The following is a 20,023-nucleotide window of genomic DNA, read 5'->3' as shown; positions in this document are numbered from 1 at the left end:
CTGAATTAGGCTGAATTGAATGGTTCAAATCATTTGTTCAGAGTGACTGTTTAGCAAATGATTCACTGGATAAAATAATCCATTCAGAGTGAATCTCCAGCAAGTGATTCACTAATTCAAGTGATCCATCCTGTGCGTGTCAACAGATTTATTTACTGATTCAAATGAGACTTACAGAGTGAGTCTCCATCAATTGATTCACTGGTTCAAATGATCTGTTCAGAGTTAGTCTCCAGTAAATGTTTTACTAATTCAGATAATCCATTTGGTGCATGTCCACTAAATGATTCACTGATTCAAAGGATCCAATTAGGATGAGTGTCTAGTAAACGGTTCACTGATTCAAATGATATATTCAGAGTGTCCAGAAAATAATTTACTGATTCAAACGATCCATTCAAAGTGAGTCTTCAATAAATGATTCACTGATTTAAACGATCAATACAGAGTGAGTCTCCATTAAATGATTCACTGATTCAAATTATATATTCAGAGTGAGTGTCCAGTAAATAATTTAATGATTCATATTGTCTATACAGAATGAATGTCCAGTGAATAATTCACTGACTCAAGTGATCTATTCAATGTGAGTCTCCAGTAAATGATTCACTAATTCAAATGATCCACATTGAGTGAGTCTCCAATATATGATTCACAGATTCAAATTATCCATACAGAGTGAGTCTCCAATAATGATTCCCTGATTCAAAAGATTCCTTTCCTGCCTGTTTACTAAATGATTCACTAATTCAAATGATTCATACAGACTGAGTCTTCAGCAGTTGATTTACTGATTCAAATGATCCATTCAAAGTGAGTCTCCAGTAAATGATTCACTGATTCAGATTGACCGCTCATATGACTGTATGTTTTGTGTTTAGCTTTCCAAAATGGGCCCGGATGAGTCGAACAACATCCTCCGCAGTCTGGAGATGCACTTCCAGGAGTTCAAGAGGCACAGTCAGGGCTCAGAGCTGTTCGGAGCCGAAGACCAGAAGCTGATTGAGAACCAGTTTGCAGGAGCACAGCAGCACTTCGACAAGCTGGTGGTGGATCTGCCCACATATGGTGAGAGCAGGCTTTGATGCTGAATGTCTGAGAAAATTAAAGGGGCAGTTCACACAAAAATGATCATCTCTTCACTATTCACTCACACTTATGCTTTTGAAAAAATCTGGCATTGGCAAATCCCCCAATTATTACGCCCCAAGTCTAGGGAAAAACCACATAAGCATACTAAACAGTAAAAACTAAGGATGCACCGATATGGATTTTTTTGGCCGATACGATAACCGATAATTCTTCAGACTTGGAGGCCGATAGCAAATATATATATAGGCCGATAATTATAAATAATTCAAAATGTTATATTTTTATACAGCAAACTTCATAATAGCTGAAACTCCACTCTTTTGAACTGAATAGCCTATACTCAAAGCAAAAAAGCTATGATTTCAAAATTGCAAGGTGATTATAAAGACCTATAATCACCATTTCACACAAATCAGCATGCAAAAAATACATTATTTCATTTTCTTCATAGCAAATTAACATGCAACAAGTTGCATGAAATTAAAAAGGTTAAATGACAAAATGAGATTTAATCAACAAGCAAGTTAAATATATTTTAAACAAAATGAAAATGAGAGAGCTAAGGACTAAAACCAGCTCAAATGTTCTTGAATAAAACGTGTTACAGTAATGTAACTTACGTGTACAAATATGTCATGTCTGAAAAAGCCTTTTTTAGAGGTGTTTTGACAGTTCAGAGCCACAGTACAAGTGGTAAGCTAGATACTGAATGTATTATTTTTAAAAATGCGGCATAAATTCATCGTATTTAGCGTTTTAGATTCTTTTAAACACATATAGCATCAACGCTTCTGTGTTCGTTCTTGCTGTCAATCATGGGGAAAATGATTGATGAAAAGTTTATGATAAACCACTTTGAGGGTGCAGATTTGCCTTTGGATTTTGATGCAAACCTGATCATTGAGCTCAGATGACTTCATGACAAACACAGAGCAGAATATAAAGACAGAACGTGTGGCCCGTATGCTGGATTCAGTGACCGGTGCACCTAGGCTCTCCCCTGTTGATCTGTGTAGGCTCAAGATCTATGTGTGTGTGAAGGCTGTCAGATCTATGTGTGTGTGCGTGCGTGCGGTGAAAGCTCTCGCGCGCTCGTTATAATCAATATGAATATTCTGATCAAACTGAATACAATCTTACATCAACAACACATGGCAAGCAACGCGTTGATAATAACAAATAATTATATTAGATTAAAAACCTTCCGTAAAGTTTTTGTTTAGCGCGTCACGTGTGCAGGTCAGTTTGGTTTGTGTGTGAAGCGAAGAGGGAGAGACAGAAAAGAGGAGCGCTTTTTTCGCAATGAGACCAAGTTACACGGGTCCTCGTTCATTCACAGGCTGCAACTAAAATAAGTTCACCCCGAAACTAATATTATTCGGCCCTGGAGTAATAAGTAAATCTCCCTGCTATCTCTAACACAACAAATAGACAGAGCAGGAAAGGCTTTCATATGTAATATTTTTTCCTGAGGCGATTTGTAGCAAAATACACAATAATCAGTGTGAGGAGAGATCCATGAACAAGTCTTAACATGTTCCGCCCATCCGTGCGCGGCAACAATTACGTAATTTATCGGCTTAAAGATATCGGAATAATTTAGACATTGGATTGATAACGATAATCCTAAAAACAAAATTTATCGGCCGATATCGATATGGCCTCCGATATGTTGTGCATCCCTAGTAAAAACAAATGTGTTTGGGGTGGTGGATTTCCCAAACAAAACAAAAAACCTAATGCAAAAGATCCCCTTCTGTCGACAGCCAAACTCGGACACTCAGTTAAGAGTAACTGAATAGATTTATTATAGAAATAAAAGTAGTCATTTTAAATGATCATCCCTTCAGGGTGGCCACAGGCCAAAATAACAAACAGAAGGATCTATAAAGTAAATGAACTAAATTATCTATAGATATTTAAAGAATATACAGGTAGCTTACCTCCCTCCCTAAACATAAACATAGTCAAACGTAATTAAATAAATAGGCAGGCCACCCCTACAAGCTCAAACTCCCAAAAGAAGTTGAACGCATGAACAATAATACAAAATTGAATGTTGGTCGTCGGCCGGAGGGATGAGGGAAATCCAGGAGCTTCACTCCCAGCAACAATCGCAGCACAAATAAGCTCCCCGAACCCTGCCGGAAGCTCCTTTTTTACAGGCCTCCGAGACCAGCAGCCAATCAGAGCATGAATCACGCTGGAATAGGAGCCTATGGGATAACAAAAAAAAACAACAAGAAGGCGGGACAAACAAAAAGACACATGCAATGCACAATAAAAAATAAATAAATAAACTGTAGTCTTAACAGCATTTTATAAATTGGAATTTATAAAGGAATATATAGAGGGCTGAACATTAACACCCGCCAAATGCGAGTAGATTTCAGCTGTGGTGGATTAGACAGACACTCCCACTAGCCACTTTGGCTGGTTGAAAATAATTGTATAATTTTAGCTCATCGAGAAGCAGCACGACTGACAAAATAACCATTTATTTATTTTTGGTGTGGCCAGAGAAAAATGAGGTCAATCCTTAGTGTTGAGAGAAACGGAATATTAAATGAGAAAACAGTGGGCGTGGCTTGTTTTTTTCTACTGCGAGCTGATTGGATGTAGTAAAGTAGGAGTGTTTGAGGAGAGTTATTACAACCTAACAGACTCCTCCCCCTCCCCATTTCTGTCTGTTGTCAAAACTGACAGCTGGAGGAGCGGGGTTAAGTATATTAGCCACGCTCTATGCCTCAGATAGACCAGGGATGTGGCCGTCTTTACATTTGCAGGTTTCTCAGCAGCAGAAGTGGTCATAGTTGGTAAACTCAGAGAGCAGTGAATGGGAGAGTACAACAAATTTACAATCCTATTTGCTGAAATAATGACAGAAAAACTCCTTGATGGTGTTCTTAAGACTTTAAGAAAGAGGAAAACATTAGTGTGAGGCTGATAACGGCAGCCAGAGGAGAGAACAATTCACATTTACCGTCCCGTCTCGTAGACTCTGCATCAAATTACAACAAATGACCACTTGTGTGAGGTGTTTCTAATGCAAAGATGAAATAATAAATACATAAATGCATATAAATGTTGACATGTTTAAAAATCTAAATATTTAAATCGTTCAAGGATTTACGATGCTGATGACTGTTAAACCGTTCCCAGTGATGGGTTGCAGCTGAAAGGGCATCCGCTGTGTAAAACATTTGCTGGATTAGTTGGCGGTTCATTCTGCTGTGGTGACCCCTGATTAATAAAGGGACTAAGCTTAAAAGAAAATAAATGACTGACTGTTAAGGCTGATTTATACTTCTGCGTCAAACACCGGCGTATGCTACGGCGCTGACGCATAGCCCTTCACCGTGGCTGTCGGCGTCACTGACGTGCACCTCTCAAAAAATGTTACTACACGTCGCAACAACGCGTAGCGCAAGCTCTGTGATTGGTCGGCTTGGTAGCGCTGACGAGTCTGGGCGGGACCGAGAGCGATTGTTTACAAGTGTGGAGTCCCGTGAAGGAGCTCTGGATGGAAAGATTTGTTTTGTGTTTACCTCATAGTTAAAGTTGTTGCACGTCCGCCGGTTCCTGCCTCAAAATGAGCGAGTTTGAGCCACTTGTACATCCAGGAAGTGTTCAGGAAAAGCAAAAAAGCAGCGAAAAAACTCGACACAGAGGAACATTTACACCTCACTGCCCACTAGCGTTTCAGAAGTGTTAATGCAGACCAACAGAGACAGCAGAAGTATAAATGCACAGCTACAGGCGTTGCATGCGCCGTGGGTTACGCCGGTCACTTGACGCAGAAGTATAAATCAGGCTTTAAACGCGTCATAACACTCTTGTGAAAAGGGTCTATTAAATCGTAAGTTTTTACTCAATTGCAGTATTAGCTGAATCAGTGTATTATCTGCTGTGTTTTCTCTGCAGCCGCTCGAGGAGAAGGATCTGAATATTCAGCGGCGGTGAGCGTTAAAATGCTGAACGAACTCAACGCTCTGAGACTGAAGCTGGACGGAGCCGAATCCTCCCTCATCTCTTTCCTCTACATCGCTTTAGGAGACGACGGCCTGGAGGAGTGCGGACAGCACATCAGCAGCACACAGGTCAGTCTGAAACACAGTCAGAATTACAGATACACACACAAACTCAATATGTAATTTCAGCACGGATATCGCAACGTGATCATTCGCAGTAGTCACATCGCAGGACATTCATTCATTCATTCTCTTTTCGGCTTAGTTCCTTTATTAATCTGGGGTCGCCACCGCGGAATGAACCACCAACTATTCTAGCATACGCAGCGGATGCCTTTCCTCTGGGAAACATACATACACACTCATTCACACACACATACACTACGGACAATTTAGCCTACCCAATTCCACTATAGCGCATGTGAGGAAACCAATGCGAACGCAGGGAGAACATGCAAACTCCACACAGAAACGCAGACTGAGCTGAGGCTCGAACCAGCGACCTTCTTGCTGTGAGGCGACTGCGCCACTACGTCATTTTTTTTGTCTTCAGGCCTTTCAGAAGAACATCCAGGGTCTTCGAGGAGAGTTTGTGAGTCTTCGAGACGGCATTCAGGCTGAACTGAAAGATGCCGGCAACAGCGATAAAGGCAGATATCTGAGCGGTCAGCTGGACATCATGAACCAGAGACTCCTGAACCTGGACAATTACTTCACCACACATCTGCAGAGGTAAAACATGCATCATCTGATCACCAGGGCTGAATTTAACTGATCAAAAAATCTGGGAAATAGTTTTACATTTTAAAATGTCTGTTTTCCATGTTCATTTATTTGTAAGCTGTAATATATTACAGTGACTTAAAGCAGTGGTTCCCAACCTGGGGTCCGCGCCCCCCTAAGGGGGGCGCCAGAGTATACAAGGGGGGCGCGGGAGAGGATAAGTGTTGAGGTAGAAAAAGGCATAAAAATGCTCCACTATTATATAGGGCTGTTCAATTAATCGAAAATCCGATTTCGATTTCAAACGACTATAAAAAAGCATTAATCGAGATAAACGATTAATGCATCATATACCGCCACCTTTCTAGTTGTACACGTGTTGCTCTTAAAAGCCCGAACGAGCGCGTACTTATGTGTGTGTGCGCAGCAAGCACACTCAGAAGCATGCGGCCGGTCAGCATTCGCTCATTCGCACTCTGAGACGAGCAGAGGAGTGCAGACATCTAAAGACATTAACATGAGCTTTTTAATAGTCAAATAGGTGTCAAAACGCGGTGTTTAGTGATTATTTATATTAACCCTCATTTGTGTAATAAACAAACGAGTTGAGAATCAAAAGACACGTGAAAGAGAAACCAAAGAGACAGCGAGAAATATTCCTGCTGCCGCCTGTTTCTATGATTATTAATCAAACAACGAGAAAATCCCTCACTAGTCTTGACTGAAGGACTGCTGTAGCTAAAGTGTTTTTCTTACAGTGAAGATGCTAAAAGCACAGTTTGTTTAATATTTTTATTCTATTGTATTTATTTCTCTTTCCTTTGCAGGGTGGAAAATAACTGTATGTACTGTATACACTTGAAGTCAGAATTATTAGCCTTCCTAAATATTAGCAACCCTTTTCCTCCCAATTTCTGTTTCATGGAAAGTTTTATTTTTTTTTTTCCTGAACATAATAATTTTAATATATCATTTCTAATAACGGATTTCTTTTATCTTTGCTATGATGACAGCACATAATATTTCACTAGGTATTTTTTTAAATACAAGCATTCAGATTAAAGTGCAGTTCAAAGGCTTAATTAGGGTAATAAGGCAAGTCATTGTATAACAGTAGTTTCTTCTGCAGACAATAAAAAATATTTATTGCTTAGGGGGGCTAATAATATTGACCTTAAATTAAATATTTAAACCTGCTTTTATTCTAGCTAAAATCAAACAAATAAGCCTAGAAGAAAAAATATTATAGGAAATACTGTTAAAATTCCTTGCTCTGTTAAACATAATTTGGGAAATAGGAGCACTAATAATTTTGACTTTAACTGATAATCGTTTTAAATAATCGTGATTACAATTATGACCAAAATAATTGTGATTATGATTTTTCCCAAAATCGAGCAGCCCTACTATTATATATGTATTTTTAAGTACCAAATATATATATATATATATAAAAAAATGCTTAAAATTCCAACATGATAGTAAGAATAATTAAAATAAATAACTTTAAATAATTATTTAAATTTTGCTCACTCACACAATGTGCTTGTCAACGTGTCGTAAAGGCAAAATCAAAACAAAATCGGCAGAGAGACGTAAATGCAGTGATTCTTCAGAGGCGAAGAAAAAGATTAAACATTATGGCAAAGCCTACCTAAATTTTGGTTTTATTGAAGGCCAAGACAAGTTAAAACTGATTAATTTATATTTTCTATACATATTATATATTAATATTACACAAACACACACATACAGTATATATATATATATATATATATATATATATATATATATATATATATATATATATATATATATATATATATATATATAGTACATATGTGTGTGCGTGAGTGTATATTTTAATGGTGGGGGGGCTCCAATGTTTGTATATGCTCATGGGGGGGGGCCCTAAGAAAAAGGTTGGGAACCACTGACTTAAAGCACTCAAGACTCAACCCGCACTCATATTTATCCAGTTTGTGACTTGTGTGAAAATATTTTAACCATAAAACAAATTTTAATGGAATGAGTCATTCATTCATTCATTTTCTTGTCGGCTTAGTCCCTTTATTAATGCGGGGTCGCCACAGCAGAATGAACCGCCAACTTATCCAGCACATATTTACACAGCGGATACCCTTCCAGCTACAGCCCATCTCCGGGAAACATCCACACACACATTCACGCACTACGGATAATTTAGCCTACCCAATTCAGCTGTACCGCATGTGTTTGTACTGTGGAGGAAACCGGAGCACCCGGAGGAAACCCATGCGAGCGCAGGGAGAACATGCAAACTCCACACAGAAACGCCATCTGAGCTGAGGATGGACCCAGCGACCTTCTTGCTGTGAGGCGACAGCACTACCTACTGCGCCACTGCATTGCCTAATAGAATGAGTACTTAGAGAAGTATATTAGAGAACACTTTTATTCGGGACATATTCCAGCTCTTCACTTTTTTTTACGACCCCCCCCCCCCCCATTCACTTTCGTCTGCGATCTACACCTTACCTTTCAACCCATCCACCCACCCCCACAAGCTCCTCACATTTGTCCGCGGGCCTCGAGTTTAAGACCCCTGATTCATAGCAAATAAACTAATTGTTGAACGCATCCTTAAACGCCTATGATTGATCACACGCTCAACAGAAAAGGCTGCGATTGGCTGTAATGGTCAACGCGGCTTCAACATCATTTAAAGAAATATTTAAAGGTGTGTGCGTGCGTGCGTGCGTGTGTGTGTGTGTGTGTGTGTGTTTCAGGCTAGACTCAGTGAAGTCTCTGCTGAAGGATATGATGAAAGCTGAAGACGTGGTGAAGGTTTATGAAGCTCGACTGACGGAGAAAGAAACCGCGTCTTCAGACCCGGAGGAAGTGCAGAGATACCAGAAAGTGCTGCTGGTCAGTTTTACTCAGTTTTAACCCTTGTGTATTGTTCAGATTGACTCCCCTTTGGTTATGTTGGTGCTGTTTTTGCCCCGTTGACTTCCATTATAATCACATTTTCTTATTGCAAAGCCATGACAGCATATAATCCTGCATGTTTTATTGTTGCTTATTTTCCCTTATGGCATTAAGAGGTAAAATGTGTCATTTTTACTGTTGATCATCAGATGTCAGCTTTGACCCTTTAAATAGGTCTGATTAGAAAATAATACATTTAATTAATTTTTGCCTTTAGAGTCTGGTTATATATTACACTGCTGCCACACAACAGTATTTACACCCCTTATAAAAGAGATTTTAGCGTAGTAGGTTGCCTTTGAAATAAAACCAAAGAAGTAAATGCGATTGCGCGTAAAGTAGATGCGATAAATGAGTTTAGATTCTTCCTGCCACTTTCTTTGGGCCAGGCTGTGATCAAGCTTTTTTTTTTTTTTTTGTCATTACTTAATTAGCCTAATTGTATGGAAGCTCGTTCCCGCTACTGATTTATAAAGTCAGAATTCCGAGTTATTAAATCACAATTCCGAGTTGTAAAATCGCCATTTTGAGTTATAAAGTCCAAATTTCGAGTTATAAAGTCAGAATTCCAAGTTATAGTCGCATTTCTGAGTTATAAAGTCTAAATTTCGAGTTATAAAGTCGCAATTCTGAGTTTTAAAGTCACAATTCTGAATTCTTAAGTCAGAATTCCGAGTTATAGTCGCGATTCTGAGTTATAAAGTCAGAATTCCGAGTTGTAAAGTCACAATTCCGAGTTGTAAAGTCACAATTCCGAGTTGTAAAGTTAGAATTCCGAGTTGTAAAGTCTAAATTGCGAGTTATAAAGTCGCAATTCTGAGTTATAAAGTCACAATTCTGAGTTGTAAAGTCGCAATTCCGAGTTGTAAAGTCTAAATTCCAAGTAATAGTCACAATTCTGAGTTATAAAGTCACAATAACAAGTTGTAAAGTCTAAATTCTGAGTTACAAAGTTGCAATTCCAAGTTGTAAAGTCCAAATTCCGAATTATAAAGTCACAATTCCGAGTTATAAAGTTGCGATTCTGAGTTATAAAGTCAGAATTCCGAGTTGTAAAGTCAGAATTCCAGGTTATAAAGTCAGAATTCCGAGTTATAATCGCGATTCCAAGTTGTAAGTCACAATTCTGAGTTATAAAGTCACAATTCCGAGTTGTAAAGTCCAAATTCTGAGTTATAAAGCCGCAACTCCGAGTTATAAAGTCACAATTCTAAGTTGTAAAGTCCAAATTCCGAATTATAAAGTCACAATTCTGAGTTATAAAGTCACGATTCCGAGTTATAACGTCACAATTCTGAGTTATAAAGTCGCGATTCTAAGTTGTAAAGTCCAAATTCCGAGTTAAAGTCACAGTTCTGAGATAGAAAGTAGCGATTCCGAGTTATAAATTCGCAATTCCGAGTCGTAAAGTCCAAATTCCAAGTTATAAAGTCTAAATTCCGAGTTATAAATTTGCGATTCCAAGTTATAAAGTCAGAATTACGAGTTATAGTCGCGATACTGAGTTATAAAGTCGCGATTCCAAGTTTTAAAGCCAGAATTGCAAGTTATTAAGTCAGAATTTCGATTTATTAAGTCACAATTCCGACTTTATACTTTTCTGTATAATTAGGTGCAGAGCTATGCCATTATAAGAAATATTATACAAATATTGTAGCAATGTCAGCCTAAGCAACGCGTGTCATGCACAGCAATGCTCTAGCTCCTGCAACAGCACCTCCTCCACTGGCACATCATCACACTGCAAGCAGAGAGCTGAAGCTGTGTGTGTGTGTGCGCAGTGGGTATGTAGAGAATACATATATCAATGCGTAAATATATCAATACATGTATCAATGCGTTTATTGGGCAAAATCGACACTTTTTACTGTCATTCAATGTGTTTTTGGTCATTACCAATGCACTGTCAGCTTAATTGAGCCTGAGCATCGGCAGAAATACACCCAGCGTCAACACTATCGCGCTAATCTGTTAACATGGACGAGGAAGTGCTCTGCTTGCACATGCAATGTGAAAGAGGTCATAGCAAGAAAACGGAGACTTCCACGATGAACAGACACATGAAGCAGGCTGGCCATGGCAGAAAGGATGATAATCGGCCTTCAGTGTCCTCTTTTGTTACGATCCATTCTGAATAAACAAACAATGCAGTTTACATGCTTCATCATTGTTGCATTGTTCATTACGATAAACCTGCGCTCATTTCTGTAGTTCAAACATCTCAGAATTGTAGTTGAGAACGTCTGTTGTAACGGCCCACGTATTAAAAAATAGTCAGGTTTAAATCGAGCTCAGGCTGATATTTACAGTTAATGTCGGACCGGGTCGGGCTCGGGTAGGGTCGCGTTTAAGTTTTTGGGCCAGATCTGAGCTCTAAAATGTGATCGTGGAGTGTTATATTGTCAGAACTATGTTACATCTTCAATGCAAAGATTCCATGAGGTTAATGGCATCTGTTATTGTGTGTCACCGCAGAGCATGCGCAGTGATCTGGAGCAGAAGCAGGATCTGCTGAATTCTCTGGTGGTGGATCTGAATCAGATGCAGAAGGTTAATGATCAGAGGGATCAGGGCCGCTACCAGTGCATCATCAACCTGACGCAGTACGCAGATCATGTCCATCAGCTGTCCGACCGCTGGAAACGCATCCACGTTCAGATCAACAACAGGTCAGACACGCTCTATTATACTGCTGGACTGTAACACACTGCTTTTACATCACTACTGTGTAATTAAGGGTATATACTGAGTGGATCTGAACATTTATTTAGGAAACTTTTACTTCTCTTTACAAAACCTAATGTTGTACTTTTTACTTCACTTATTCAAATTGTCTATTCAGGGTGAGTCTCCAGTAAATGATTCAAATGATTCCTTGAGAGTGAGTCATGATGATTCATGTAGAGGGAGTCTCCAGTAGATTATTCACAGATTCAAATGATTTATTGAGAGTGAGCCTACGATAGATTATTCACTGATTTAAATTATTCATTTAGAGTGAGCCTCTGGTAGATTATTTACTGATTCAAATGATTCATTGAGAGTGAGACTGGTAGATTATTCACTGATTCAAATTATTCATTTGGAGTGAGTCTGCTAAATTATTCGCTGATTCAAATGATTCATTAAGAGTGAGTCTCTAGTAGATTATTCACTGATTCAAATGATTCATTTGGAGTGAGTCTCTGCTAAATTATTCGCTGATTCAAATGATTCATTAAGAGTGAGTCTCTAGTAGATTATTCACTGATTCAAATGATTCATTGAGAGTGAGACTGGTAGATTATTCACTGATTCAAATTATTCATTTGGAGTGAGTCTCTGCTAAATTATTCGCTGATTCAAATGATTCATTAAGAGTGAGTCTCTAGTAGATTATTCACTGATTCAAATGATTCATTTGGAGTGAGCCTCTGGTCAATTATTCACTGATTCGAACTATTCATGTAGAGTGAGTCTCCAGTAGATTATTCACAGATGCAAATGATTCATTTAGAGTGAGCCTACGGTAGATTATTCACTGATTCAAACGATACATTCAGAGTGAATCTCAGGTAGATTATTTACTGATTCAAATGATTCTTTGAGAGTGAGTCTCTGGTAGATTATTCGCTGATTTAAATGATTCATTAAAAGTGAGTCTCTGGTAGATTATTCGCTGATTCAAATGATTCATTAAAAGTGAGTCTCTGGTAGATTATTCGCTGATTCGAGTGATTCATTAAAAGTGAGTCTCTGGTAGATTATTTGCTGATTCAAATGATTCATTAAAAGTGAGTCTCTGGTAGATTATTCGCTGATTCAAACAATTCATTGAGAGTGAGTCTCCAGTAGATTATTTCCAGATGCAAATGATTCATTTAGAGTGAGCCTATGGTAGATTTTTCCCTGATTTAAATGATTCATTTAGAGTGAGCCTACCGTAGATTATTCGCTGATTCAAATAATTCATTAAAAGTGAGTCTCTGGTAGATTATTTACTGATTCAAATTATTCATTAAGAGTGGGTCTCTGGTACATTATTCACTGATTCAAATGATTCATTGAAAGTCAGTCTTTGGTAGATTATTCGCTGATTCAAATGATTCATTAAGAGTGAGTCTCTGGTAAATTATTTACTGATTCAAATTATTCATTAAGAGTGGGTCTCTGGTACATTATTCACTGATTCAAATAATTCATTCAGAGTGAGTCTCTGGTAGATTATTTACTGATTCAAATTATTCATTAAGAGTGGGTCTCTGGTACATTATTCACTGATTCAAATGATTCATTCAGAGTGAGTCTTTGCTAGATTATTTGCTCACTCAAATTATTAATTTAGAGTGAGTATCTAGTAGATTATTCGCTGATTCAAACGTTTCGTTGAGAGTGAGTCTCCGATAGATTACTCGCAGATTCAAATGATTCATTTAGAGTGAGCCTCTGGTTGATTATTCTCTGATTCAAAAAATGCATTTAGAGTGAGAGTTTGGTAGATTTTTCACTGATTCAAATGATCCATTCAGAGTAAGTGCCCAGTAAATGATTCACTGACTCAAACGATCCATTCAGAAATTAGTCTCCGGTAGATTATTCATTGATTCAAATTTTCCATTTGCTGATTCAAATGATTCATTCAAAGTGAGTGTCCAGTAGATTATTCACTGATTTCAATGATCTATTTCTATATCTATAGAGTGTAGAGTTTCTAGTAAATGATTCACTTACTCAAATTCAAATTCACTCATTGGAATTTGATTTACTTATTACTGATTCACTTGAACAATAATGAATTATGACCTGTTTGTGTAATTCAACTTTCTTGCAAATCTTTTACTAGTATACCTCAAGTCAATAAAAAAATCAAGTCCTTTTATACTTTGAATCCTTTGATATTGAAAAGGAGGCCTGGGAAAAGGAGTAGCCCACTTTAGCTGTGCCTTTAACTAAAAATAATAGCACACCATAGAATGTTCGTCAGCCAATCAGAATCAAGCATTCAGCAGTATTGTAATGTATTATTATTGACGTTGTTTTTCAGGCTGGTTGATCTGGACTCTTACCTGCCGCAGCTGAAGCGATACATGCAGTCCAGTTCTCAGCTGAGCGGCTGGATTGATGAAACCCAGAAACAGATTGATTCACAACACTCCGTCAAGATGGAGGACAGCGCAGCTTACACTCAACTACTGAACCAGCAGAAGGTGAGTCTGATAAACATGCATTCGAGCAAAAAATACCTCAAAATACTAAAGCAAGTCACTTTAATGTGATCTGACACTATGAAAAAAATAAATAATAAAAAAAAAATTAAAAAAATTAAAATAATTATGAAAAATGAATATTAAAATAAATAAACTAAAAATATTATATTAATAATAAATACATAATAAATGTTAAAATAAATAAATTAATAGTAATTAAATTACTTGAACTGATTATAACTATGAATAAAATGGTTAAATAAATAAATGAATATTTTTTAAAATAAATAACTATTAAAATAAATAAATAAATAAATAAATAATAAATTGTTAAATATATAAATAGGAATTAAATCACTTTAACTGATTAGAACTATGAATAAAACAGTGAAATAAATAAATAAATAATAATTATTCAAAATAATTTTTTATTTAAATATTAAAATAAACAAATTAGGAATATTATAATAATGGAATAATGAATGTTAAAATAAATAAATAGCAATTAAATTAATTGAACTGATTATAACTATGAATAAACAGGTGAAATACATAAATAATAATGAATAAAAATATATAAATATTACAATAAATTATAAATATTAAAATGAATAATAAATGTTGAAATAAATAAATAAAAAATAAACTTTAAAATAAATAAATAATGAATGTTAAAATAAATAAATAGTAATTAAATCACTGGAGCTGATATCTGACAAAAAACACAGCAAGCCATTTTAATGTGATCTGATTATCACTGTGAATAAAACTGTAAAATAAATAAATTGATAATTATTAAATAATAAATATTAAAATAAATAAATTATAAATATTATAATAAATAAATTGTAAATGTTAAAATAAATCAATTAATAAATAGTAATTAAATGGCTTGAACTGATTACAACTATGAATGAAACTGTGAAATAAGTATTTTTTTTTTTATTAAATCAGTAATGAATACTAAAGTTAATAACAAAAATATTACAATAAATATTAAATATTTAAATAAATTAATAAATAGTAATTAAGTCGCTCAAACTGAAAAATTGTAATAAAAAACACCCCAAAAATACTAAAGCAAGTCATTTTAATGCGATCTGATTATCGCAATTAATAAAACAGTGAAATAAATGAATAAATTGATAATTATTAAAAAATAAATATTAAAATAAGTAAATAATACATAATATAATTAATAAAGCGTACATTTTAAAGTAAATAATGATTAATAAAAGATAAAACAATAATATTTTAATAAATTATGAATAAAAATAAATAAAAGATACATATTAAAATAAATAAATAGTAATTACATCGATTGAACTGATAATAGCTATATAATCAATATTGAAATAAATAAATTATAAATATCATAATTAATGAAAAGGCTTGAGCTGATATCGTAACAAAAAACATTAAAGCAAGTCACTTTATGTGATCTGATTATCACTATGAATAAAACAGTCAATTAAATAATTAAAGAAATAAATAACAACTGTTAAAAATAAATTATAAATATTAAAATAAAAAATAATGCATTTTAAAATCAATAAACAGTAATTAAATCACTTGAGCTCATATCTGAACAAAAACACTAAACAAAACACTGAAGAAAGTCTTTTTAATGTGATCTGATTATCACTATGAATAAAACTGTAAAATGAAGAAATAAATATTCAAATAATAAATAAATAAATACCAAATAAAATAAACATGAAAAAATATTCAACAGAAAAGTTTCTTGTATTATTTTCTATTATTTATTATTATTATTAATATATATTTTAGCATATTTGTTTTATTTTAAGATAAAAATTAAGTTATTAAACAAAAGAGAAATGTATTGCATTGAATGCACTAAAAACCAGTGAAAGGAATAAGTATTTCATGGATTTAGTCAAATAATAATAACCCAGATATTTTTAGTATCCACACAGGTCCTGTTACTTGAGCAGATCTGTTTGATTAAATAAAGTCTTAATGAACATTTGTGCTTCTTTATAATGTGTGCAGGCATTAAACTCTGATATAAAGGCGAAGAGAGAGCTGATGGAGACGGTGCACAAAGACGGAGAAACCTGCATCAGTGCCATCAAGGTATTCTTTCTGTTTATTCATAAATCATCTTCAACTGATGATGATGTGATGATTTAGGTCCACATGTCATCAAAATGTACAGTGTTCATCTTAAAGGGGACCTATTATGGAAAGATCACCTTTATAAGGGGTTTAAACACAGTTGTGTGTCAGCAGTGTGTGAATACAGCCAGCTTCTAATAGTCAAAATGAATTAATTGTATTTTTTAAAATCACACTTGACAAAAACCGTCTGCAGAAACACTTTGATTGACATTGACAATAATTGTATGTGTCATCAGAGGGGGAAAGCCCCGCCCACTAGTGCCCATCTCTCCCTCATTAGCATAAACAGCAGCCCTGAGTGAGAAGCAGCCGTCTGTCCATTATAGTTTTGAATCTGCCACTATGCTGACACACAGGCTATGTAGCTCCGCCCTCTTCTGAAAAGAGCACAATCTCATTTGAATTTAAAGCGACAGTCACCAAAACACCACAATTTGGATCGAAGCCTAAAAGGGTCAGTTTCAGAGAGCTAGAGATCATTATTTTGAGCTGAAACAACACATGCACTCTAGAGACTTATTTTACCGCTTGTAAAAAGAGGTAAATAGGTTCGCTTTAAGGTTGGACACTTAATCAGTGCTAATTAATGTGCACACACAAAAAAATTTAGCTTGTTTTGTTAATCTCCGACCAAAATTTAACCATCTGGTTTTGCTCTGATGACGTTGGTCCTTCTGATTGGCTGAAATATGCTTAGCCACACCTCTCCAACTATCAGTTTGCTGAGAGTGTCGGATGAGAGGCCAAGCTTAACTATAAGCCACGCCCCTACTTAATATTCCATTTCAGTCTGAAATACATCATCATACTGAAATTAAAAGTCTGCAGCAACTGTTTCACACAGACTGTAATGGTACTAGAAAAATGTTTGCTCATCACGTTGAGAGAATGTTGCTGTAACATTCTGACAATCTCTGTTCTCTGGTCTCTAAACAACAGTTTAAAACCACTACAAAACACATTCTCTGTGTAAACTGGGGACAGTATGGTCAGAGTGTCAAAAATGGGGGGTGGGGGGGGTGGGGTGTTTGGTGGGTGTTGCAGACGAAAGTGAAGAGGGTTGGGGAGTCGCGGAAGAGTGTGAGGAGGGGGATCGGTAAAATGAGGTTCCGGATCAGATGTCAGAGTTGCCGGATCTGGCTTGTTTCGACTCAACATTCAATTTGATCAGTTTAGAAAGATAATAGGGAATGTTAATGAGTTCTTGGAACGTTTTGAAATTTGCAAATAGATTTGGATTAGATCATCCAGCTAAAAAGTTTTCCATAAATGATATAGAGATGTTTTTTTGTTGTAATGTTTTGATAACAGTATTTAAAAACAGTTCATTGACAATAAACATTTAATTACAGTCGGCATTAAAATTCAAATTTACATTGTTTATTTTGCATTTTCAGTCTTAAAGTGAACAATTAAAGTTGTTTTATCCGCTTGTTAAGTGTGACGTCAAGCTGCTTCCGGGTCCTAGCGCTCTATTCAACTGAATGGGGAGACTCATGAAATGGTAATAATAAACGTTTACAAAGTGATTTAATGCTTTCAAAAATCACGATCGCAGTATATATGTCCATGCCTAATATCCGATGGCCAGAAAGTGATAATTTTTTTATAAATTGTTACATTTTGGTATTTGTGATGCAGCAAGCCCAGAGATTGTTGTGTACACTATGATTTTATATAAAATTAACTTTAATGTGTGATAGGGATAAATCGCGATCATAAACGAATGATTTCTCCACTCAAATGAATGGCGGCTTGGACTCGGAAACAGTATTACATACGTCACAAACACGTCACCACTTAACAAGCGGATTAGTATAATCCAAATCGGCTCATCTGTAACAGCGGTCTATCTCTAATGACTCTGATTGGCTGAAATATGCTTAGCCACACCCTCCAACCATTAGTCTGCTGAGAGTGATAGATGAGAGGCGGGGCTCTAACATAAAGCCCCGCCCCCTTTTCACTATTCATTTTTAGTTGGATATACAGCTGGTGTCAAAATGATTTAGCCCTTCTTTCCCAAATGATATTTAAAAGATTCAGAAAGTTTTCACAGTATTTCCTATAATATTTTTTCTTCTGGAGAAAGTCTTATTTGGTTTATTTTGATTGTTTTAAACTATACCTGTCAACATTGGGATGTGGAAAAAAGGGATATGCCCACCATAACAAGGGATTCCCCAACACCCCCCCCCCCCTTAAAAAAATCCCCAAATTACTAAATATGTTCATTTTTAGCTGTTTCATTGTAAATAAACAGTTAATGGTCTGTAATATGTTTTAAAATTATTAACAAAAGAAAAATAAATATCTACATTAGCAGCAAATGCATTAGCAAACAGTTCAGCTTATTAAAATGAATGGCTATTATAATGAAATACAATCAAGCTATCAAACTCATTGTCGTTTCTCCACTGTATAACTTACACACTCTGATTAGAGAGCAACGAAAGAATCTCGCATTTAATAAGATTTTTTATTACATTAAATAAGAGGTGTCACTTTAAAAATGCACACATCTAATGTCATAATGAAAGCATTTGATTGCTTTCCTAACTTTTTATGCTCATTTAAGACAAAATTAGTTGTGTTTAAAAAAAACACCAAGATCGACATCCTTATATGTTATTATTATTAATTATGTGTGTCTGTCTGTTTAAACATGCACCCAAAAGCCAGACTTTCTCTCCGCTTCAAATCACGTGTACAGAATCCGTTTGGGAAACAGCGTCTGTTTATCACTATTGAGCTCGTCAGCTGACAGTCATGCACCATTATATGACTGTTTTGAGGATTGTATAGGATCGGCGACGGCACCTGTAATCTAAAGGAAATGGAATCGCGCCGTTTTTAATATTTATTTATAAGTGCTTTCATTCCTAAACAAAGCCAAAGCACAGATAATTCACGTATTAGAGCAAGGGGCGACCCCTGGTGGTTCGGCAGTATGAATTGCGCATAGGGAGGCTCGACTGTTCAGAGAAAGACTGAAAATACGGGAACATACTTTTACGGGATGATAGCGGGACAGAACGAGTAAAATACGGGAGAATCCTGGGAAAAACGGGAGGGTTGACAGGTATGTTTTAAAGCCATTTTAAGGTCAATATTATTAGCCCCCTTAAGCAATATTAGTTTTGGATTGTCTCCAGAACAAACCACTGTTATACAATGACTTGCCTAATTACCCTAACTTTACCCTAATTACCCTAGTGAAGCCTTTAAATCTCACATTAAGCTGAATACTAGTGTCTTGAAGAATATCTAGTCTAATATTATGTGCTGTCATCATGTTGAAGAGAAAATAAATCAGTGATTACAGATGAGTTATTAAAACTATTATGTTTAGAGATGTGTTGAAGAAATCTGCTCCCCATTAAACAAAAAATGGGGGGAAAAATGTACAAGAGGGCGAATTATTCTGACTGTACATTATTGAAATGGAATAAAAGTCAGCAACTTCTAGTCCACACAGACTATATTAAGCGTTTTCAGTGTAAAAAGCACTGTTTTAAATATAAATGGTTAATCCCGTGACGTGTTTTTGTGTAGAATTACGAGCTTGAGTTGGCCACTTACAGCGCTGGACTGGAGACTCTGCTCAACATCCCGATCAAGAGGACCGTTCTGCAGTCTCCATCATCCTCCATCGCTGAAGAGGTACAGCGGAGACATTAAAAACTCCACAGGCATTAGTTTTATCACAATGCTGCTTTATTATAATGCGTTTTTGTGTCCTTCAGGTGTCTTCTTTAAATGCGCACTACTTGGAACTGCTCACCCGCTCAAGCGATTACTACAAACTTCTTTTGGCATCCCAGAAAAACATGGAGGAGCTGAAGGTAACACTTGAATGGGGATTAGTCGAAACATGAACGCTTTAAATGACGACTTTAATTGTTACTCAAGTCAGCAAACAGCATATTAAAGCTT

The 20,023-nt window shown here is 36.0% G+C and overlaps 2 protein-coding genes across 3 annotated transcripts in view; one reads left to right on the top strand and one right to left on the bottom strand.

Moving 5' to 3' along the window:
* pycr3 (pyrroline-5-carboxylate reductase 3) overlaps positions 1–20,023 on the bottom strand; it is a 540,655-nt gene that overhangs the window by 185,888 nt on the left and 334,744 nt on the right. The window lies entirely within an intron of this gene.
* Positions 1–20,023, top strand: part of dspb (desmoplakin b) — an 82,777-nt gene that overhangs the window by 51,519 nt on the left and 11,235 nt on the right. For both annotated transcript variants that reach the window (NM_001442533.1, NM_001423427.2), the window contains exons 14-22: positions 882–1,068; positions 5,017–5,192; positions 5,617–5,795; positions 8,555–8,693; positions 11,232–11,425; positions 13,780–13,942; positions 15,959–16,042; positions 19,643–19,750; positions 19,834–19,932. In NM_001442533.1, the coding sequence (NP_001429462.1) occupies positions 882–1,068; positions 5,017–5,192; positions 5,617–5,795; positions 8,555–8,693; positions 11,232–11,425; positions 13,780–13,942; positions 15,959–16,042; positions 19,643–19,750; positions 19,834–19,932 (1,329 nt within the window). The remainder of the gene's footprint in view (positions 1–881; positions 1,069–5,016; positions 5,193–5,616; positions 5,796–8,554; positions 8,694–11,231; positions 11,426–13,779; positions 13,943–15,958; positions 16,043–19,642; positions 19,751–19,833; positions 19,933–20,023) is intronic.

The sequence above is a fragment of the Danio rerio genome, chromosome 20 (assembly GCF_052040795.2).
Source record: "Danio rerio strain M-AB ecotype USA chromosome 20, GRCz13ab, whole genome shotgun sequence".
Classification (NCBI taxonomy): Eukaryota; Metazoa; Chordata; class Actinopteri; order Cypriniformes; family Danionidae; genus Danio; species Danio rerio.
The sequence above is the reverse complement of the archived record's forward strand: the minus strand, read 5'-3'. Positions and strand labels throughout refer to the sequence as shown.